The sequence below is a fragment of the Schistocerca piceifrons genome, chromosome 4 (genome assembly GCF_021461385.2).
Source record: "Schistocerca piceifrons isolate TAMUIC-IGC-003096 chromosome 4, iqSchPice1.1, whole genome shotgun sequence".
Classification (NCBI taxonomy): Eukaryota; Metazoa; Arthropoda; class Insecta; order Orthoptera; family Acrididae; genus Schistocerca; species Schistocerca piceifrons.
In genome coordinates this window covers 97,469,728-97,494,454 of record NC_060141.1, presented here as the reverse complement: position 1 = coordinate 97,494,454, position 24,727 = coordinate 97,469,728, and the positions used below count along the sequence as shown (strand labels likewise).

The window sequence follows — 24,727 nt, the reverse complement described above, 5'->3', positions numbered from 1 at the left end:
AAAACTTGAATTCAACAATGATAGTTTCAATTTTCTTATAAATACTCTTCATTTTCAAGCAATAGTCAGGAGGATAACTATGTAGGACAAAAATATTCAGTAGGTAAACTGGCCCTTTATATAACCCTACTCAATTTCTACATGGTCCATCATTTCTAATTTCTAGGGGAATCTAGTAACACACTGATCCCGTATGCAAACAAAGTGGTCGAAATGAGGTAGCGCCTGATAAATCTGCAACTCACCTAGTTACAAATGGTTCATATGTCTCTGAGCATTATGGGACTTAACTTCTGAGGTCATCAGTCCCCTAGAACTTGGAACTACTTAAACCTAACTAACCTAAGGACATCACACACATCCATGCTCGAGGCAGGATTCGAACCCGCGACCGTAGCGGTCGCGCGTTCCAGACTGAAGCGCTTAGAACCGCTCAGCCACTCCACCCGGCCCTAGTGCACAGGTAACGCTGTTACGATCTTAACTGAGCGAGGTTACTAGGGAAAGTACCCTAGTCTACACGTGCTTATGATAGTCTGCAGTAACCTACAATAGTTTTACAATTGTACTGTTAACTGAGTTAGACAGTTCCAAATACTTCACTGAAAGTCCAGTTAATCAATCAACTTCATTCAGAATGAACATCAGAGATAATTTATCACTTTAGATCACAGGCAATGGTGTGAAAACCTTTAATTTCCTTATCATTCACTTAAAACTCTCCTACACTTCATACGAGCTCTAAGAACTTCCATTAATTTTGGATGATAAATCGTTTTTTGAAAATAGGTCCCAAAGTATTATACAGCACCATATTAAATCATCCGTCGCTTCTGGACTACAGGTATCTCAATAATCGATATTGTTTACGATAATTATCAGTAGACACATATCTGACACAACATAAATTTTAATGTTCACATTGTAATATCAGATACAAAACTCAGCACAAATTCATCATATCATTTTATTACCAAGACTTTTTAATAATCAATATACAGGTCTCGACAATGTCTTCCATGTTGGCTGCCACCAACTGGTAGTCGATTGGACTCCAGTAGCGTTGAACATGGAACAAATAACAAACACACCATTTTTAAGACAGTAAAACTTTTTCTCTGCGTGTTTTCTACATCATGCGGCATCCCTCGTATCCAAGTTTCCACCTGCTTCTATTCTGCCAGTCCTCTTCTCGCATGGCCTTGTCCTGCATCGCACGCCTCACTCCATCATTCCAGTGCTGCCGCGGTCTTCCTCTTTTTCAGTGTCGTGGAAGTCTCCAGTGCCATATTTTAGAGGGCCATCTTTCCTCTGGCATTCTTCAAAGGGTGTCCATACCATGTCGGCCGTTTCAATTGTGCCTATAAGATTTTTTGTAACTCCCATCTGGTCTCGTAGCACTTCATTTCTTATTTGGCCTCTGCTTGTTCCTTCAGAAGTTCGTCTCAAAAACTGCATTCTGATTGATTTTAATTTCTTCTCATTGACCCTGGAGAATTGCTCTCAACCATAGATTCTCATATATCCATCTTTTCAAATTTTTGACCATTTTATTCTAAATAATGGACTATAACTGCTTAATTACCACATTTCCCTTTCCTGTTCTGTGCTTGAGTTCCTCATTACTTCCACCTTTACGCGAAATGATAATCACTAAATATTTATATGAACGGCAACACTTTGCAATATATCCGTCACCCATAACAAGATCCCTTACTATACTTCCGACAATCAAGTAATCAATGTTTCCAAAGTTAATTTTCATGCCCCACGGATCATATTCTTCCTTAAGGTTTCTTAACATATAATACACATCCTCTTCTTCCAAGGCGAAGAAACCCGACCGTCGACGAAATTTAGAGAGAACAGGACGTCATCACCTGCTATAACTCTCATGTTCTTGCAGTTCCTTTTCCAATTTTTGATTCTTTCGTACAAAAAATGTTTCAAAGGGCGTAGGTGCTAAACAGCGTCTTTGTCCCAGTCTTTTGCTATCCTTAAGTTTCTATAGTAGTAACCTCCCAACTTTAACACAAGTATTATCTGAATACACATCCTAGAAAGTGGTACAGGGTCATAGGCCTTCTGCGAATCTATAAAAATCATGTGTGTCTCCAAGTTATGCGCCAGTCTCTTGTCAGTCACCTGTCTAGTACTGCAGACATTATCGATACAAGACCTTCCTCCCGGAAAGCCACTGTCTTCTTCTGCCCAAGTCCTTCCTGCCAGAGAACCACTGTGTTCCTCTACCTCTTCAGTTCATTTAAAATTTATAATACAGAATCATGACACATATTTATACGTACCTGGCGTCGCTCAGTGGAATATACAAGTGTTTACCACTTTCTGAACTGGTGGAGCTAGAATGAGGAAGGGCAGGGCTTTTAGGTGGTGAAAAAGGGATCAAAAAATAAAACGGCAGCGTTCCCTGTTCAGGATAACAAAGTGACTGTCAGCGGAGCATGGTGGGAGGGAGAGGGGTGGGGGATTGTCGATTTGCCGTTAGCCGTATGCACAGAACGGCTGTGACAGCCACAAATGCGATGGCATCTGTACGGTCCCGTGCTCAACGCATTCACACTCTCCGTCAACATGCACTACTGAGTACACTTTGCTCAATATTCTTTGAAGAATCGCAATATCCTTACCACTTTAAGAAACGCCCCAGTAAGAACAGTAAAACCATTTCATCTTACAAAACGGGAATTTTTCCTCAAAGAGAACGCGAAGCACTATGCCAGAATTACGTACGTTAAACACCGAGAATTTATGAGCTGGTGAATTTCGACATGCATCCAGTCGTATGCCGATAATAATTCACGAGCAGGTCGACATTATTAAGAGAGAACTGCACGCAAGTAACATGCGGAAACACTCCATTCGGAAAATGAGTTTGTACGTGCCAAATTGGCTAGACGCCAAATTTCCGGGGCCGTATCAAGTAAGGCAGATATACTTCACGTATGAACGCAGGGTCAATAATTCCAGCAGCCTCTACTTTTCTACGCGACTTCTCGGTAACTTACAAACAACGTTTACAGCGTAACTTTTATTCTTAACGATTATACGGCGCACTTCCGTAAGACTGCAACAAATAAATTAGTTTATTTTTTATTTTTAATGAGATGTGGAAAATGTTGGTCTTTGATCACTCCAGATGAAAAAACCTTAAGGAAAGGCTGATTGTTACGATAAATAACTTCTAACAGTTCCCAAGGGAAAAAAAGCATTAACGTGGCCTTGACAGAGAGATAGAACTAAGTCCACATTACTCTGTCATTTCAGTGCTAATAAAGACTGCCAAGAGGAAGAGGAATCTAAAAATAGTCGATACAACGAGCTTCTACATCAACCTGTTACCTCACATATGAGCGACAGATCGCTGTTCGCTCTCTTCGACTCTATCACAAGCGAGCGATTTAACAAGCAATTTCAGTGAGTTTTACGACTCACGGAGATCTGCTCTGGAAAACAAGCTGCCACTCTTCGCAGCAGTGACAGCTGATCATCATATATCCACTAATACGTACAAAAAATAAAATAAAAACAGGAACTTGAATTTATTGAACTTCTTTCGAAAAGCTTTCCTTCGGAACTATGTGTTTTGATGCACGGTACATTACACTTTTCTTTTCCTTTATTGTTATTTTATACCTGCACATACAACAGGTAGGCTGGCAGCAGCATTCTACGCCGCTCTTCAGCCTTAGAGGAGACAATGATAAAAGACAGAAACAATACTCAGAGATGACAAAATGGTGGGTAAAAAACAGTAGACATAAAATACAAAACATGGAGCCGCTCACACTCGACGAGAAATCACACCACAAGCTGTTGACACGACGCACAAATATCGATGATTGCGATGACACATGGGAACGATGGAGCGTGACGGTGATCACTGAACACAAAAGACAACGGCACACACACGAGACACTGATGGCGATAATCTCCAGCGCGCGAATGTCCAAGTAACGTGTGCGAGTCCAGGGACCTGCCAAGAGGGGAAGAAGGGTGAGGGGGAGGGAGAGGGGAGAGCAAAGATGCCAATGGCAGAGGAGAGGGGAGGAGGAGTAGAGGGACGAGGGTAGGGGAAGCCCGGGGGAGGAGTGGGGAGAAAGGGAGGAGGGAGGGAAGGGGGAGAGAAGGGAGAGAGGGTGCCCAAAGGAAACAAACACAGGAGGAGGGAGGGAGGATCAAAGTTGGTAGGAGGGGTAGATGGAGGGGAGGAGGGCATCATCAGGGAGGGGGAGCTGGCGAAAGCCACCTTGAGAGAGGGTGTGGAGAGTGGAGAGATGGAGAGCAGGCGTGACATGGAAGTACAGGTGCAGCAGCGGATGGGGGCGGGAAAGGATGGGAGAGACCAACGGGTGAGGAGGATCGAGTTTGCGGGAGGTGTAGAGGATCCGTATCTGTTCGAGGAAAAGGAGGAGGTGGGGGAAGGGAATTATGTCATACAGGATCCGCGTGGGGGAGGGGAGATGGATGCGATAGGCAAGACAAAGAGCATGACGTTCCAGGATCTGAAGGGATTTGTAAAAGGTGGGGGAAGCGGAGATCCAGGCAGTGTGGGCATAGCAAAGGATAGGGCAAATGAGGGATTTATAGGTATGGAGGATGGTAGAGGGGTCCAGACCCCACGTATGGCTGGAGAGGAGTTTGAGGAGACAGAGGCTGGAGTGTGCCTTGGCTTGGATCGTCCGGAGGTGGGGGGTCGAGGAGAGGTGACGGTCAAGGGTGACACCAAGGTACTTAAGGGCAGGGGTGAGGGCGATAGGACGGCCATAGATGATGATGTAGAAATCGAGGAGGCGGAAGGAAGGAGTGGTATTGCCTACTATGATCGCCTGGGATTTGGCAAGATTGACCTTAAGCAACCACTGGTTGCACCAAGCGGTGAACCGGTCAAGATGGGATTGGAGAAGGTGTTGGGAGCGCTGCAGGGTGGGGGCAAGGGCAAGGAAGGTAGTGTTATCAGCATACTGGAGAAGGTGAATGGGGGGGGTGAAGGCGGCAGCATGTTTGCCGTATACAAGATGTACAAAACAGAGGAGAGGACGGAGCCCTGGGGCACACCGGCGGAGGGAAAAAGGTGTAGGAATCCATGTTGTGGATGGTGACGTAGGAAGGACGGTGGGAAAGAAAGGAGCCGATCAGACAGACGTAGTTAATAGAAAGGACGAAGGTTTGGAGCTTGAAGAGGAGACTGGAATGCCACACGTGGTCATAGGCTCGTTCAAGGTCAAGGGAGAGAAAGATAGCGGAACGACGGGAATTAAGCTGTTCGAAGAGGAGATGAGTGAGGTGAAGGAGAAGGTCATCAGAAGAGAAGGACAGCCAAAAGCTGCGGGAAGGAGGCGGTGCTGGCAGAGATGCTGGTGGATGCTTCAGGTGAGGACGGATTCCAGGACCTTGCTGAAGACCGAGGTAAGGCTGATGGAATGGTAGGAGGAGACGACCGATGGCGGTTTACCAGGTTTAAGGAACATCAGGATACGAGAGGTTTTCCACAGGTCAGGATAGTAGCCAGTGGACAGGACTACATTGTAGAGCCTGGCCAGGGTGGAGAGGAAAGAGGCAGGAGCTTCACGAAGGTGAGGATAGGTGACATGATCGCGACCAGGAGCGGTGTTGCGTTTCGTGCGGAGTGTAGCGATGAGATCCTGTGTAGTGATAGGGGCATTGAGTCCTGTGTGTGCAATGTTGTCCAAGTACTGGAAACCGGGTGTGAGGGGAGGGACAGAAGAGTCAGTTTGATCGCGGACATCTGGAAAGAGGGAGTAATCGAACTGGGGATCGTCAGGAATGGTAAAGACATCGAAGAGGTAGGAGGCAAAGTGATTGGCCTTACTAATGGCGTCAAAGAAGGGTTGGTTGTCATGAAGGAGAGGATAGTAGGGGGGGGGGGGAGGCTTAGATCCAGTAAGGCGGCGGAAGGCGGACCAGTACTTGGATGAGTTGATAGGAAGGGTAGCATTTAAACGGATGCATGTCTGTCGCCAGTCCCGGCGTTTCTTAGCTGCAAGCAAGTTACGGATGTGTCTCTGGAGTTGCCGGTGGCGTCGTAGTGTGTCCGGGTCATGCATGCAGAGGAATGCACAGTAGAGACAGCGGGATTCACGGAGGAGGAGGACAGCCTGTGGGGGTAAGGTGGGACGGTGGGGGTGGATGGCGATAGAAGGGACATGGGACTCCACGGCCTCAGACAAGGTCTGCTGGAGAAAGGAGGCGCCATGGGTAACATTGTCAGGGTGGTGGTAGGTGAAGGGGTGGCCTTCGACCTGGGTGGAGAGGGTATCCCGGTAGGCATTCCAGTCGGCACAGGAATAATCATGGACCTACTTTGGGGGAGGGTCATGACGGCGGTCGGGCAGGGGGCAACGACTGTCTGAAATGGTGAGGAGGACAGAGAGATGGTCACTACCAATGGGGTCCAGGACATCCACCGTTATGCAGCCAAGGAGGTTAGGGGAGGAGAGGACGACATCAGGAGTGGAGTTGGATTCGGGGCAGGTGTGCTGAGGAATGGGGATGAGGTCACCTTGGAGGGAGGAGAGGAACTGATGCCACTGCCATAACTGGGTGGCGGAATGACTATGGATGTTGAGCTCGGCGGCGATCACGTAGCAGGAGAAGGTACGGTCAATGTGGGAGAGGAAGTCAAAAGGAATAAGGGTGTTAGGGCGGACATAGATGGTGGCGCAGGTGATGGTAAGGCCAGGGAAGAAGAGACTATGGATCAGGTGTTCGGTGGGGCCGGGAAGGAGAGGTTGGAGCCGAACTGGGATTTGGCAGTGATGACCAATGGCAACTCCGCCACGCGCTATCGGGAAGGGATTATCGGAGTGGTGAAGGAGGTAGGGCAAAGTGTGGAGGGTGTGGTGGGGCTGAAGAAAGGTTTCATTGAGGAGGAAGGCATCAATGCAGTGGGTGGCAAGGGTGTGCATGAAGAGGTTCTTGTTGGCGGGAAGGGAACAGACGTTGTTGAACAGGATATGGTGCTGTCGCTCCATGACAGGGATTTAGACGAGGGTGTCGAGACAGGAGAAGGTGAAATAGGCCTGGTTGTGGGAGTAGGTGGCATACATTTTTAGGTGAAAGACGGAACGGGCAGTGAGGGATATCTGTTGGAGGGTGTGAGGGCGCAGGAATGGGTGGACATTTTGCAGTACAATGGTGAGGAACTTGATGATGTCCTCAACGGTGGGAGGGGGACGAAGGGAATTGCCAGGAAGGAAAGGTGGGGGCGTCCAGAGGGCGGACAGGGACGGTGAGTTCAAGAGTGGTCAGAGGGGGTCGGGCCTTACATTTTTGGGAGTAGGTGGGATGCGGGAGATTGCAGGTATTACAGGAGGGAGGGGACTGAAGGTTAGGGCACTGCCGGAGGAAGTGTGCTTGCTTACAATGTGGGCATGTGGCGGCCTCATGACACTCAGCTGTTGTGTGCGCACTGTAGCGCAGACACCTCTGGCAGCGGAAGGATTGAGGAGGGGAATGGGAGGGGTCAGCCTTGTATCTCTGGTGGAATAGGAGGGCACCCTCCTTCAGAAGGTGGTCAATGGAGGGGGCGTCCTCTGAGAAAACCTGCATAAGGCGAGTGGGGCCGGCAGAGTTAAAGATGCAGCGGACCGCCCGCACCTCCAGCGAGGGATGCGCCTTGAGCTCCGCCAACATCTCCTCCTCCTCCGTGATCGTCGGACTAAGCTGAGTGATCACGGCGGTGACGGTCGGCGGGCGACGTGGGGGTTGGGGTTGGCGGGTAGGAGATGGGGAAGGAGCAGGGGTGAGGGAGGCATTAGGGTCAAAACGGGTGATGGGGATGTGGGAGAGGACGTCAGTATGGAGGGTGGGGCTGGGGGAGGAGAAGAGAACTGAGTCTCTTCTGCGAGTGAGGAGGGAGATGAGGCTCTAGGAAAGTGTTGGCGGAGAAGGTTTGAGAGGTTCCAGGCCTCGAGGAGGGGAGGATCGGGATGTGAGAGGAGGTATTTGTAGGAAGAGGGAGGGGAGGAGGAGGAGGAGGCAGAGGGAACAGGGCCAGGCGGGGAGACATCCATGGCATCCTGTGGGGGGGGAAGGAGGATGGGGCGGGGCCTTTATGGAAGCAGATTAGGTACTGGTGCCACTAGGTCGTTTAAGGGCGGTGGAAGGGTGAGTGGTGATATGAGGGACAGGAGCTACAGGAAGGTGGCGAGAAGTGGCAGGTCCCGGCGTGGATGCAGTAGTTGGCGCTGGAGACGGCAATGGTGAAGGTGATGGTGACGGCGATGACAGTGATGGCGAAGGCGATGGGGAGAGCTGGGCAAGGGCAGTGGGCTGACGGGCCACCACCATAGCTGGAGATGCAGTGACAGGCTGGGGGAGTGGGAGCGAAGGATCAGAGGTAGAGGAGTGGGTGGAAGATGCTGGGGAGGGGACTCAAACATATGTGTGACTATAGTGATGAGACAAAACACCTATTGGTTGTTTGCACAGGATTACAAATTGATGATGAGGAAACTTTGTGTTACCATCATGAGAAGGTATACCTGAATAATTTTACACACATTTCTGGTTCCCTTCACCCCTTTTCCTTCCCCTCCAACCGTCCTGCCTGAAGAAGCAGCCACTGCCTCCAAAAGCTTGCCCATTGCAACCATCTTTTATGTGTGTGTTCTGCTGGTGCTTGGTGAGTAGATATCTTAACTATCCAATTAAATAAATTTGTCAATAATGTATTGTTTTTGTTATTGTATAAAACTTGAGGATTATAGACTAAGTGAATTTTGAAACCTTAAGTTTTTGGGAAAAGTAAAAAATTTGTTTGAAATAGGAAAATGAGGGCTTTCAAATAAGCTACATCAATCACGAAACAAACAGTTATTAGCAGGAGTGAATTTTGATGTACATGTGATATTCAGATATTGTAAATTTAGAATATTTCTGTAAATAAAGTGATTCTGTATGAACCTGTTACACTGTTGTTATCAGTAGTCTGTAACCTATCCTGTGGACAATAAAGTTTGCTGAAATACTGCATGAATAAAATTTTGTCAATTTTGTGTAGGCCCTAATCATGGCATCATAAGATAGTAATAGAAAACAAAAAAAAATATTTATTTAGGAGTAGAACTGTAGCAAATTGAGCTGTTTCATTTTGCTACATCTTGTTGTGTTTGTATCCGAGATACTAAAACCACATCAATGGAGTGACAATTGACCCAGAGATAGGCAGTTTGAATTTTGATTACGCAATTCATTTTCATGCCCATATCTGATCAGAAATTCAAGCAAAGCGATTAGTACAAAGCTGCCTATCACGTTACTATATGACAATGTTGCAGATTTAAATACTAAACCTCATTTCAGTATCTCAGTGAGTAATTCTTTTGATGATGATCTAATAACTGGATGGAGATGTCTGACTTAAGTTAGTGGATAGGAACTGTGGAGGGCCTCCAGTTAGTTAGGGAAAGTGAAAAATTAGTTAGCTTAGTTACACCTTCATTCTTGCTTTCAATCCATTCTCAATTGTAACAATGCATAGACAGCACAGCACTGCACAGACATTCATTACAGTCATCCACATGATACTGGACACTTTGTAACAGACAGAAGAAAGAAAACAGTCAACAACTTTCACTAAATCCATGAACAGGACATTCTAGCATTTCTCTAATACTCATTCCCCACATATGCACATATGACATTGATTTTTATGTTGACAAATGAATTCCTTAATCAAGTTGCAGGACATGCAACTTTAAATAGTATTTGATTGCTATGTACCTAATAGTGTATAATAAACACTTATGTAAAGAGTGTGTGTGTGTGTGTGTGTGTGTGTGTGTGTGTGTGTGTGTGTGTGTGTGTGTGTGTGTGTGTATGTGTGTGTGTGTGTGTGTGTGTGTTTGGTTGAAGTAGAGATCATCCACACATGACTTGTATGTTGCAGATAATGGAACACGTATCACAGTTCGCACATGTGCCCTGGACAGTGGTACACTCACTACTGACACTGAAATCATCCGCATGTCTCATTGTGGAGGTTTCTACTTCGATGGCGGGTAAGTGCAATTCATCTGACATCATCTCTCTGTGTGAGACTGATATTTGTTATCAATAAGTGTTTTATTCTCAGTTTTGAAGATTCCTGTCACCACACCTTTCCCCCTGGATGGATCTGCATTAAGTGTCATCCCACATGAAAGTGTTCAAACATTTTATGATTCTGTGCCAATTGTGTAAATGACATGGGATGTGGATACCAGCCCAGTATTCGTCTAGTTGGATGTGGGAAACTGCCTAAGAATGACATTCAGGGTGCCCAGAACACCAGCCAGCAGATTCTACATGGAGCCACTGTGCCTTCTAATATTTTTCTTAATTTTGTTTTCAATTTGTGGATGTAGTAACCAAGTAACACAAATATGGCTCCATTCATAACCTACAAACAATAAAAGAAATAAGCATCTCATGACTTCATTTATCACAAGACACAGAACAACACCTCTCCGTCGTGTAAAGTGGGCACCCAGGAGATAGAGGAGATGCTGGCATCTGTTGAGAGACACATCCATCAGATCTGCAGTGGCAGTAGGTGGTGCTGACAGCAAGGGTGAGACAATATGCTGGGTGGGCACAGGCACTGGAGCATAGAGTCAGAACGTGCGGGGGCATGCTCATGCCTAAAGGCAGAGAGGGTCCATGCAGTGCCCAACAACAGTGCTGGAGATTAGGGTGCCACCAACATCTCTGCATTGCCAAAGCAGGCAGGTCCCAGTGTGCAGGACACAGTACTGTTCCCACCAGTGATGACAGCTAAGGCAGTGATGGCAAGTGGGCTAGCAGAGCTGGCCCAATCAGAACAGCAGACTGCAGCAATGGACCCTAGTCTGGAGACAGATCTGTGCCCAGTACCAGGAAGCTGGAACCTCAGGGCACCATGCAGAAGGGTGGGGGGGGGGTGCCTTTACAACAAGTGACAATAGGCTCAAGGTGGAGGGTGATGGGCTGGGCTATGGTGAATGGGGTCACACCTGTAAACTGATAGCTTCCCACGGTGAGTGGGGACACTTGTGATCAAACTGGCATGCCATCAGTCTGTCAGCCATATGGACATCACAGTGATGGTGTCCCTGGTGACAGACAAAAGTGGCCGGTATCCAGTTGGGCTGGCAACTAAACCCTCATGCTTACACCAGCAATCCTGATGTGAAGAGCTCTGACAAACACAACTACAGCAGGTGCGACACAGGCCACAGAAGGTGGAGGAGCTTGTTGTTTGCCAGCTGTGAAGCAACTCTGCCAGGCTTCACTTCCCCATAAATGTGAAGCGATAGATGTCAGAAACTGGAGAATGGCATCATAAGGTGAAGAATCCACAATAAGCTTTTTCACTTGTAAACTGAACTAGTCATTCTGCCTCATGATGTGATTGAGGGTAGAATGGCAGAGCTTAACATGATGAATGATGGGAATAAAACAATTGAAAGGTGTGAGAAATGAACTGGAGCCCATTCTCAGAAACTAGGGTACAAGGCAATCCCTCAATAGAAGAAACCCTCGAAAGTGTACAAATCATGACATCAGCCAACATCAACACCACCAGAGAATGTAAGAAAACTGGGAAAATGCATCCACAATCAAGGGCCAATAAGAATTCAAGAAGGGACCCACAAAGTCTACTCAAATGCATTCCCATGGCTGGTGGGGAGCAGGCCAGGGGGACAGGGGTGCTCTGGGAGTTGCCTGTTGTTGTCAACACTGGTCAGTAGCTGCAACAAAATGGGAAATTTCGCCATCAATCTCTGGCCAAAAGACATGTCTTCTAGCTAATAATTTAGTGTGCAAAACTCCCCAATGGGCCGGGTAGCGCAGGTGTAAAACCTTGCACTGTGATGCAGTGGAAGTGACTACTTTGAAAGAGATGTCCTCAGTGGACAACAGCAAAACACTGTCAAAAACAGAGAGGCAATAACATTAGGAAGAAAGTTGCACAGGGGTCCAAAGCCCGACCCAGTAATTTATCTAGCCAGCTCTGTTGAACAAACCAAACCACCTGATGGAGAACTGGATTGGCAGCTGCCATGCAGGAGCTCATAACTGGGAAACCCACATCCATGGCCTGCATTCCAATATCAAAATGGAAGTAAAGAAATTCTTCACAATCAAAGTCAGTATCAGGACCCACAGGAAGGCTGGACAAGGCGTCTGCAGTGGTGTATTTAGGCTTAGGTCAAAAATGGATTTCGTAATTGTAGTGAGCAAGAGCAGTGCCTAGCAATGTGGATGCTGTACTGCCTTGTCAGGCAGGAAGTGTGAGGGTCAAACAAGGAAACCAAGGGTTTATTGTCAGTAATGAGGTGAAACTTGGAGCCATACAAAGAAACATGAAATTTTTGGAGACCATAGACTATGACAAGAGCCCATGTGAGAGTAATGCTGCTGGGCTGGAGTGAGAGATTTCGAGGCAAAGGCAACAGGTCACTCAGAGATTGTGCCAAGGCAGTAATGTGAAGCATCAGTCACCAAAACTACGTGCTGCTCTGAAGATAAAATAGCTAAATAAGGGGCTGAGAGTAGTTTGGAATTCAACATTGGAAAAGCACATTAGCAGAAAGGTACATTCTTGCGTAACACGGCATGCATGGGCCAATGTGGCTGCCCTCAGTAGGAATTTATGGTAGTAGGCTATCTTCCCTAGGAAGGCATCAAGCTCCTTTGTGGATGAGGGGGAGGCATAGACATAACAACAGAGATGTGGTCTGGCAGTCGGTGAGCCCCATCCTGCAAGACCTCGAACTGCAAATAAATAATAGAAGTTCGGAAAAACTGATTTTGTGAAATTATACCATAAGCCTGCAGACTGAAGATAGAAAACAAAGTGGACAATTTTTTTTAAATGATCCGACATGGAAGAGCCCATGACAATAGTATCATTTCAGATAATTAATGCAACCCATGACAGGTATAGTCAGTTGCTCTAAAAATGTCAATAATGTCACTACAGAACCTGTGTTGACCTGTAGCCAGATCACTTGGCAAAAAACACTTAACTTGATAAAAACTTGGAAAAAGTCACAAGCATTACAGTTTATGTCCATGTCCATATCATGAGAAACATTTGGTGATGACATAGGCGATGTGGCCTTTCTTGTGGCAAGCATTACAAGTAGTCCAGCACTTAGGGCACATCAAATGTTCATGCTGGACTAAACAGAAAGGATGAGACAGAAACAAAGAACACTCATACTGATGCTGTGGCAGTTGTGGCTGCTTGGGTGGGCCTCAGTCTGCCCGGAGATGGATCTGCATGTTCACCACTGCCGCTACCACTTCCCCATACAAAGTATGTGTTGTCCTAGTGGATACATCTTGTGACACTACTGCTAAAGATTGTGCTATTTACAAAACTTCTGCCAATTGGGGGTTTTCACAGAGTAAAGCCTTCTGCTGCACAACCTTGTCCAGAGCTAAGCCGTTGGCAGCTGATTCAGGCACACACACACACACAGTGACACCATGTTTGGCACACTCACACTCACACACACTAGTAGCAGGATCAACAGTGGAGTCTACCAGTTTGCTCTTTTCTGTTTGGAGGAATCATGTTGAAGATCCTTACACCAGAAGAAAGATCTCCACTTTGATCCCTAGACAAAAAGGCAATTCCTACTGGAAAAATACTTTGTTTCTTGTAGTTTGGTTGGAAAACATCACCTAGAGGTGCCTCAGAAATACTGATAAATAATAATTCATATAACAAGGTACTGGAAGTAATTTCAGATGAGGTGTGTACAACTGTCTAAATTGCCAAGAAAGGAAAGACATCTGGAGATTATGGTGTTTCAGGAGAAATGTTTGTAGCTGGATTGGCAAAATTACTTATGAAATGTCTACAAAAGAAGACTATTCAACAAAACTGTCATTCTCTTCTCAAGAACAAGGACAGACAAGTCAACAAAAGCTCTAAGTTCTCAGATTCCTCTCCAAAATGTGCAAGGTATTCGCTAAAATTATCAATAACTGCATAGAAAGACATTATATAGGGTGATTTTTTCCACTATACACAAACTCTAGGGATTTATCAGTGACAGAATATGGAACAAACAAGGTCTGATGAACTTTTGTCTATAAATGCATGGTTTCCATGCTAGAGACCATTTATTCAGTCATACTTTGCTACAGAGTCAGCAGTCTAATAATCATTGTACCATGCAGCCACAGTTACAGTACATGCTGAAAATGGCTTCCAAGTGCCTCAACACATCCGTGTACATGCTGTAGCTGTTCTCTGATCAACACTCAGCAGTCGATTCACAGCAAGGGAAGTGAAATGGCGTTCAGAATAAAGACACTTTGACTGTGCAATTTTATCAGTAAACTGTTGAAGTACTTGTAGTAAAATTCCCAAATTTACTGCCCTCCATGAAAGTTATCATACTCAAATCACATCAGCCAGGCTAGATCTGAACAGTGTCAAAGGCAGCGTTAATAAGCTGCTACAGTGTCTCCACATCTGGAATGGGCTCAGCATACATGATATTTTTGAAATAGCCCCATAACCAGAAATCACACAGGTTGAGATCCTGTGAATGAGCAGGCCATTCAACTGGACTCTCTTGTATGATCTGTCAACCAGGGAAGAGATGATTGAGATGTGGTTTGGAGCCAAGTGGCGGGTCTCAATCAAAGGCTTTGTCACTTCTGTGACAGTCTTAGCTGTAGATTTCTGGACCTGCATTACCATGTTGGAATTTGTAGAACTTCCCTTGATAGGTCAGGGATGCGCTACACAAAGGAAACAGCTACTCAGGTAACAGAGTACTTGTGGGGTGCACATGAGGGTTTTTTAGGCTAGGCGGTAGTTAGAGGTGCTCTGATGAACACTCAGCAGTCGATTCACAGCAAGGGAAGTGCAATGGCATTCAGAATAAAGACACTCTGACAGTGCAATTTTATTAGTAAACTGTCAAAGTATTTGTAGTAAAATTCCCAAATTTACTGCCCTCCAGGAAAGTTATTATACTCAAATTATTCTTGGGACAGAGCTGTCTGAAACCCGAAGTGGATAGCTCTGAGATATTTACTGAGTCATGGAACGTATATCAGAAAGACACACTAGAGGCAATAGAAAGGGGAGTTTTTCTTGCAGTTGACAAAAATATTGTTTCTATTGAGGTTGATGATGAGTGTGACAGTGAAGTCATCTGGTCACGTGTAACAGGTGTAGGTGAAACTAAGTTAATTATTGGATGTTTTCACCAGCCACCTAATAAACAAGGGAGCCACATCACTGAATTTTTGCAATGATTAGTGCTGTTTCCATGAGACACCACTCTTTCTTCCCCCTACTTCATAAAATCCACAGGCTGGAAATGAAGTAGGCTCCACATGTTGTCTAAGTCCATGCTGTCACTGAATAAATTACAGAAAGTACAAAATACATTTCCTGTAGATTCAGAACACAACAGCCACTTTCTTTCATTGTGGTCTCCATTTAGTAGTTTTCTATTGAACAGTGTTTTGGATGTGTATCTTTTTTTGATATGTAGGCACATTCAGATTTATTTTGATTGTGTAAATTGTTCATAAAATAGTCTAAGCCTTTTGCTAAACAAAGTTCCACAACTTTTTTTTCCATTTTGCAGCATCTTTCTCCAATGTTGGGGACTTCACTAATTCACAGTCGGTACTGTTAGTGGATTCAGTTTTATTATTACCTAGTTCAACATTCGCATTCATCACTGTGTCACTTACAAAATACTGTTCCACAACAATTTCAGGTTCACTGTATCTTGTCACACACTTCTTAGAAGAAGAAAGCATAGGTGCAGCAGGTTCTGGTTCAGTACAAATTTCACTTACGTTACCAATGGAGTAATATTTCTTTGTGAAGTCAGTCTTGGCTATTTCTTCACAAATTTAGCTTCTTGTTTCTGTGCTTTTCTTTTGCTGGCACTGCTGGAAAACTCTCTCACATGATGAGAGTCCATTTCAGGTTCTGAAAACCAGACATAAAACTCAAATATGAGTTACACACTAACTGATTAGAATAAGCAATGTCACCCCTTGCACTAACAACAGCAAATCTGCAAATATGAGGTCTGTTCAAAAAATTCTGGAACTTTGTCTGCAAAATTTTTCTATGCTTTTACTTTTTACTTATTGTGCATGGTCTGCTTTGGAATACTCTACTCCACAATTGATACACTCCCAATGCCATTTCCACTTCTGGAAGCAGTCTTGTTATGCCTCTTGCTGGATTGTGTGAATTTTCTTTTATCTCATCTGTTGTTGCAAATCTTCATCCTTTCAATGAGTTTTTCAACTTTGGAAATAAAAAAAGTCTGCAGAGCTCAGGCCTGGGAGGTACAGAGGCTGAGGCAGCACAGTAACTTTATATTTTGTGCAATAGTTACCCACCAACAGGGATGAGAGTGCAGGTGCATTATCATGATGCAAGAGCCATTAATTGTCTTGCCATATTTCAGGCCATTTTCTTCTGTCATTTTCTCAAAGGCATCCCAACACATTTTGATAGTACCATTGACTGACAGTTTATCCCTGTGGCATGAATTTATGAAGAACTAATCTGTAAAAGTCAAAGATAACTATCAGCATGTCTTTGACACTTGACCTGACCAGGTGAGCATTTTTTGGTCTTGTAGAACCTTTCCTGACTCATTGTGAAGACTGAACCTTGGTCTCAACATCATAATCATAGACCCACATCCCATCACCAGTTATGATTCTCTTACAGAACATCTTGTTCTCATTTGTATGCTCTAAAAGCTCTTCACAGATTTTTTGGTCTTGACTCATGAACCACAGGATAAACTTTGTGGCAATGTGACACATTCCAAGATGCCACATCAGGATTTCATGACATCATCCATCTGAAATGTTACATTCTTCTGCAACCTCTCAGATATTCAGTCTTTGACTGGCACACACAACTTCGTTGACATTTCTGACATGAGCATTGTCAGTAGACGTTGGAGGGTATCCTGAACAAGGGTCACCTTTAACTTCATCTGGCTATTTTTAAACCATGTGAACCACTTGTAACATTGAGTATGGCTTAACACTCATCCCCATAGACCTCCTGCATCATTTGGTGTGTCCCTGGAAAGGTTTTCTTGAGTTTCACACTAAATTTAATGCAGACATTTTGCTCCTATAACTGTGCCATTTTGAAATTTGTAAACTGTGTGAGACAGCATTCTACTCAATACAGCACTGAACAAAAGCTAAAATAAATACAACAATGAAAGTTCAGGCAGTTATACATTAAACAGTTGTGTGTAGGGATACCAACCACACTTCACTCCAACACACTACTGGCGTGAAATTGTGAATCTTCCGGAATTTTCTGAACAGACCTCATATAATGCACATTGCAACAGTCCAAACAATACTGTCACATGAATTAACAGTTCAGTTCTAAAACAATTAACAAGTGATAACAACAGCGAACAGAAGAAGGAGGAGGGGAGTGGAGAATGTATCTCAGAGTGCACAAAAGTGTTCGAAGTAACCCGCCTATTGTTGTGGTCAAAACTTCTACCCAGCTCCATGCATACAGAGTTTATAAATAGTTGGAACTTGTCATGAAAGGAATACATCCTACTGCACAACTACACAGTGGCAATTTTTTGCTGTATTGGGACTAGGTATTCAGTAACTACACAAGACTGCAGAACACTTCTGTTCAACAAGAAAATATAAATCACAATTATCATGCATTACATTCAATCTTCTTTTTTAAAACTGATTTATGTTAATTTATTAAGATAGTGGATATAATAAAGGAAGAAATTTGTTTCATATTTTTGGTCATATTTTATCCAATGATGATGACTGTATCGTGAATGGTTCTTCTCAGACAGCCAGTTAAGAACTCAGTCAGAGTGGAGACCCTCTGTCCACCTGGAGGCTGGGGTCTGGAGCCCCGATAAGCACTAACTTACTCTGGCTCTATTTATCAGCCTACAGCTGTACTTATAACAGTGATAAATTTTAATTTTCTGAAAAACATAAAGACCCCAGTGAGCAGAGTATTAACAGTTATTCAGTATAACTGATGAATCAGCACCTTTTTGTAAGTAGTTATTTCCCATTAACACAATTATATTCATTCCTTCTTGTTTAAGAACAAAAGTACACTGCTGTATAGTTGCTATTACAATGTACTCAACCAGTTTCTGGTACCCAGTGTCTTGATTAGACACATATCCTTATCTATAAGGCTTAATGAAATCACTGTGCACCAACCCCAGTAACTGCTTCCTCATAACAACAGGAAATGTTACACCTGTTAATAAACAGCGGAATACCAAATCATTAGATGAACTTCAGAAGAACTTGTTTGTACCACTGGTGGCACTTGATTTTAAAATATTGACGAGAATTCAAAAAATTATTGATGACTGTTTGAATTAATGAATAAACAAAGTGTATCCATTGTGTTTCAGCTACGTCCGTGGTTGCCTTCAGAGCTGTGATGATGCTGATGCTTGCAATGTGGCACCAGTGGCAATGACATCATTGCCTATAGTGCTTATGGTTTCATCCATTCTTACATTCGTCATCACGACTTTCAGATAATAGTGAGCCCTCACCAGTACACCAACACATCAGTTGGAACTACTATCTTCCAAAAGGTAAGTAATTTTTTTTTTTTTTTTTTTTTTTTAATCTTAGGATGGCGCAATGTTGTTTCATTGAAACTACAGAGTTACACATATATTTCTGAGACAAGGGCATCATACATATCTACTCAGCAACCATGTCATGATTGAACTCTTGTGGAGAAATCTGTGCGTTGATATACTTGAATTAGTGTGGCACATTGATAAACATGGACTCTCAGAAGCGAGCATCCAAATTGAAATTTTGTTGTAGCTTTCACGCTTTAACTCTTCCAGGAGCCATTATCAATTAAGTTGTCATTGAGATAAGTCTAATGGCAACACCTAGAACTTTAAGAAACATAAAACAGCTGACAGATGGAATATCAGTTGTACACATATGTACAGCAAGTTTATTAGCTATATATATTTCAGATTGTTGCTGTGGTCTTCATTCCAAAGACACAGCTCTCCAAGCTAGTATATCCTGTGCAAGTCTCTTCACCCCTGAGTAAATACTGCAACTTATATCCCTTTGAACTTGCCCCCTAAAGTCAAGACTTGAACTTCCTCTGCAGTTTTTACTATCTCACTCCCTGGTCACGCTTGTCTTGTAAATCAATACCTTCTTTTAATCAAATTGTGCCATAAAAACCTATTCTTTCCAACTAAGTTTAGTACCTCGTCATTCCTTCTACATTAATTCTGCAAATCACTGTGAAGTGCATGGCAAGGTTACACTCCATTGTACCAGTTATTAGGGTATTTCTCCATTCCATTCATGCATGGGGCAAAGGATGAATAACTGTTTAAATGCTTCTATGTATGGTGCAATGAATCTAATAGTGACCTCACGATCCCTACAGAAATGATACTTAGGGGGTTGTAGTATACTGTTAGAGTCATCATTTAAATCCATTTCTTGAAACTTTGTAAGTGAGCTTTCCCGTAATAATTTAAATCTATCTTCAAAAGTCTGCCAGTTCCGTTTCTTCAGCAATTCCATAACACTTCCCCACAGATTAACTGATGTGAAGACATCACACAATTGTCATTCCAGCAATATTGAGGATATTCAGCCCAATTGTCAATTGTGTGATTCTTGCCACATGTTTGGGACAACATTATCCTATTTTCAAGTGCCAAAAGTAAGGAAACCAGATAAAACAGTCCTCCTTATACCAACAGACATGTAAGGATAACAGACTGTTGAGTTATAACCTATTTTTTTAAAGAAATTTATGCCTTTGGGCCTCATCACAACTTAAAAAGAAGGCATACACATGTATTGTCAACTCAAACTACAAAACATAAAAAATAAAACATCAAGCTGGTGCATCCATCATTCCCGAGTTACAGTTGCAAACTGAAAGCAGCTGCCATCACCTGACAGTGACAATATTTACTTAAAGCCTAATGCTTGGTACCAGCAATACTAATGTCTGTCATAAAATCTTTTAGAGCTGCCTGTCTGGTCCTAGCCCATTCTAACTTAAAACTATCTACATTCTGCAATCTGAACTGAAATAGCAGTGAAAATTTCAGGGCACACTTTAGCGATATCCTTCTTAAGGAGCATCCACCAACATGTTTTACCTAGTGACATAGGAGGACTGTTTTATCTGGTTTCCTCGTTTTTAGCATCTACCTCTATCTACATCTACATCTATACTCTGCAAACCACCATGATGTGCATGGCAGAGGGTACACCCCATTGTACCAGTTATTAGGGTTTCTTCCTGTTCCATTCACGTATGGAGCATCGGGAGAATGACTGTTTGAATGCCTCTGTGCTTGTAGTAATTATCCTAAGTTTATCCCCATGATCCCTGTGTAGGCAATGTATAGGGGGTTATAGAACATTACTATAGTTCTTTAAACTATGTTAACAGACTTTCTTCGGATAGTTTATGCCTATCTTCCAGAGTCTTCCAGTATCTCAGTGACACTCTCCCACGGATTAAAGAAACCTGTGATCACTTGTGCTGCCCTTTTCTGTATATGTTGAATATCTGCTGTTAGTCCTATCTGCTGCGGGTACCACAAACTTGAGTATTATTCTAGAACTGGTCACACAAGTGATTTGTATGTAATCTCCTGTGTACACTGATTGCACTTCCCCAGTATTCTACCAATGAACTGAAGTCTGTCATCTGCTTTACCCACAACGAACCTATGTGATCATTCCATTCATATCCCTACAAAGTGTTACACGCAGGTATTTGTATGAGTTGGCCAATTCCAAGAGTGACATTGATATTATAGTCATAGGATACTATGTTTTTCATTTTGTGAAGTGCAAAATTTTACATTTCTGAACATTTAGAATAAGTTGGCAACCTCTGCACCACATTGAAATCTTATGAAGATCTAACTGAATATTTATGCAGCTTCTTTTAGATAGTACTTTGTTATAGATAAATGCCTCATCTCAGAAAAGCCTTATTTTACTGTTAATATTGTCTGCAACATCATTAGTATACAACATGAACATCAAAGGTCCCATCATACTTTCATGGGTTGCACCCAAAGTTACTTCTACATCTGACAGTGGCTCTCCATCCAAGATAACATGTTGTGTCCTCCCTGCCAAAAAAGTCCTCAATGCAGTCACAAATTTCACTTGATACCCCATATGATCATACTTTTGGCAGTAAGTGTAGGTGTGGTACTGAGTCAAATGCATTTTGGAAATCAAGAAATACTGCATCTATGTGGTTGCCTTAATCCAAGGCTTTCAGTATGTCATGTAAGAAAAGTGGAGTTGGGTTTCATATGAACAATGTTTTTGAAATCCATGGTGGTTGGCACTGAGAAGGTGATTCTGTTCAAGATACCTCATTATGTTCGAACTCAGAATATGTTCTAAGATTCTACAACAAATAGATGTCAAGGATATTGGACAGTAGTTTGTGGATCAATTCTACTACCCTTCTTGTAGACGGGTGTGAACTGTGCCTTTTTCCAAGAAGTGGGCATGGTTTTTTGTTCGAGGGATCCACAATAGAGTATAGTTAGAGGAGGGGCTAACTCAACCACAAATTCAGTATAGAATCTGACAGGCATTCCATTGGGGAATGGAGATTTTTTTCAGTTTTAATTATTTCAGCTGTTTCTTAACACCGCTGACACTAAACTATTTCATTCATCTTTTCAGTGGTACGAGGATTAAATTGAGGCAATTCTCCTAGGTTTTCCTTTATAAAAGAATATTTGAAAATGGAATTAAGCATTTCAGCTTTTGGTTGTATTCATATTGGGTCTCCAGTCAAAACATATCATCATCTAAACACAATATTTCGGCAGTCCACCTAGCCACCATCTCCAGGTGAGTAGGCCATCGCACTGTATCACTGGAACTGAAATTAAATGCCTCAGCAGCTCCTTTATACACTGACCATGGGTTCACCCCATGTGTGTGAACATAACTGCCCTCTGGTGACAGGCACAACAGTGCACAAGTAGTGAAAGCTTGTGGGAATGATAAATTGATATCAAACACTACTGATGGTTTTTGAAGACCGAAACAAGAACTGTTGTTTCTTAATGTCAAACAGAGCAGGTTTGCTATTCTTATTTAAAGGATACCCCTTATCTCTGTTTATACAATTAATATTGTCAGATAGCCAGATTTCAGTGGCTTCTTTCACTAAACAGTCCCAATACCACAAAACGGGGGCAACCACTTGTGTCTCACCATACAACATTTAATGTCCTTCAGTAAGGATTCGCTGCATCGTGTTTGATTTCAGTTCCAGTGAGATAGTGCGATGGCCTACTCAGCTTAAGATGGCAGCCAGGTGGACAACCAAAATACTGTGTCCAGATGATGATCTGTTTTGGATAGAAACCCGATATAAATACAATCGATTATTATCCTGGGACCACATTTAAGCTTTTGCTTTGCTACCCCCAATTTCAGTTCCTGTCACATTCATTAGGAACTGGACACTGATTTTGGTGCCACTAACAGCCTTTTCATATGGCCATAATTTATTTGAGTTATGTGAAAGATAACCTGACTATATTCTGCTACGGTAGTCATTGAAGGCTTCATGCATTGCCCTCTTGGCAGCCAAACACATTTCATTCAGTATCTCTCTATCTATAGGCCTACATTTTGCTTTACACCTATTATTGAAATTTTGTGTGTTTTTTTATTGTGCCTATCTACCAGCGCTTCCCCATTTGGTAAGTCATGGAATCTTTGTTTTTAATATATATTTCAATGTGGAATGTTTCTTGCTATATATATATACAAATGTCTGCTTGTGTCTGTGTATGTGCGGATGGATATGTGTGTGTGTGCGAGTGTATACCCGTCCTTTTTTCCCCCTAAGGTAAGTCCTTCTGCTCCTGGGATTGGAATGACTCCTTACCCTCTCCCTTAAAACCCACTTCCTTTCGTCTTTCCCTCTCCTTCCCTCTTTCCTGACGAAGCAACCATTTGTTGCGAAAACTAGAATTTTGCATCCTGCCAGCGCTTTCGTTCGGTAAGTCACATCATCTTTGTTTTTATATATATATATATATATATATATATATATATATATATATATATATATATATATATATATAGTTATAATAGAGGGAAACATTCCACGTAGGAAATATATATCTAAAAACAAAGATGATGTGACTTACCAAATGACCTGCCAGCACTTTCATTTGGTAAGTCACATCATCTTTGTTTTTATATATATATATATATATATATATATATATATATATATATATATATATGATGTGACTTACCGAACGAAAGTGCTGGCAGGTCGATAGACACACAAACAAACTCAAACATACACATGAAATTCTAGCTTTCGCAACCAATGGTTGCTTCGTCAGGAAAGAGGGAAGGAGAGGGAAAGATGAAAGGATGTGGGTTTTAAGGGAGAGGGTAAGGAGTCATTCCAATTCCGGGAGCGGAAAGACTTACCTTAGGGGGAAAAAAGGACAGGTATACACTCGCACACACACACATATCCATCCACACATACACAGACACAAGCAGACATTTGTAAAGGCAAAGAGTTTGCCTCTCCCTTAAAACCCACTTCCCCCCGTCCCACCCTCCCCCCCACCTCCCCCGTCCCCCCCCCTCCCCTCACCCCTCCCCCCCGATGAAGCAACCATTGGTCGTGAAGGCCAGAAACACGTGTGCATGCATGTGCCTGCCCATGCCTCCATCGACCTGCCAGCGCCCCCGCACTGTAAGTCACATCATCTTTGCTTTCGCCCTAGCCAGATTACACTCCCTTATTTTATTTTCTCAGGCTTGTCTGACATTTGGCATTACCCCAAAGGCCTCACACTTAAAGTTCCCATCTCTGGCTGTAATCCTTCTTTCCATCAGTCCCTATACCAGTTCCAAACTGAACAATCCATTGCCCTCACCCACCTAATCCTTCACCTACACATCAACTCAGCCAATGAACACACCCGTCAACTCCTATCCTTAATAAAAGTCCTCAATCTTTCCTTCCCACATCCACACCGGCTATTCAGAGCATCCTCCTACAGGCCAATCGCAAATTAGAACAGCAAGCCACCCTCCACCTCAAGAAACTATCCAATCTCCTGGTTTCCCACCTCCGGAAAGGCAACTCACTCACCCTTCCTAACCTTTCCAGCAAACCTCAACCTCCTCTCATTGCACACAGACCCAGTCTCTCCCATCCACTCAATCTCCCACTTCCATCTCCACTCCCCCCAAAACCTCAAAATTTCAATCAACACAATCTGGAACCACAACAACCTAATTCAGTAGTTAACCTTTCCTCCAAACCTCTCTCCCAATCCGAAACCTCTGTCCTATCTAAAGGCCTCACCTTCAGCCCCACTCCCAGATTCAACCAAAAAGCCCTTGTCAAAGATTTACTGTCCTACACCCGTAATCTCTGCTGGAAATATCACTTTGCCACGAAGAAAAATGATCCTAATCCTACTCCTAATGGTCCAACTCCCCAAGACACTATCCAAATTGAACCCTGCCTGGAACAGTTCCGTCCACCGTCACAGTGGGACCCACCTCCTCTTCCTCAAAATCACCCTCTCCAAACCTTCCAGGATATTCTGACTTCCAGCCTTGCCTCTCAATCCTTCTTAAAAAACCT

At 43.4% G+C, this 24,727-nt stretch overlaps 1 protein-coding gene across 1 annotated transcript in view; it reads left to right on the top strand.

Moving 5' to 3' along the window:
- The window catches only part of LOC124795629, a 255,729-nt gene that overhangs the window by 196,181 nt on the left and 34,821 nt on the right, over window positions 1-24,727 (top strand). The window contains exons 3-4 of the mRNA XM_047259700.1: window positions 9,932-10,043; window positions 18,456-18,644. Coding sequence (XP_047115656.1) covers window positions 9,932-10,043; window positions 18,456-18,588 — 245 coding nt within the window. The 3' untranslated portion in view covers window positions 18,589-18,644. The remainder of the gene's footprint in view (window positions 1-9,931; window positions 10,044-18,455; window positions 18,645-24,727) is intronic.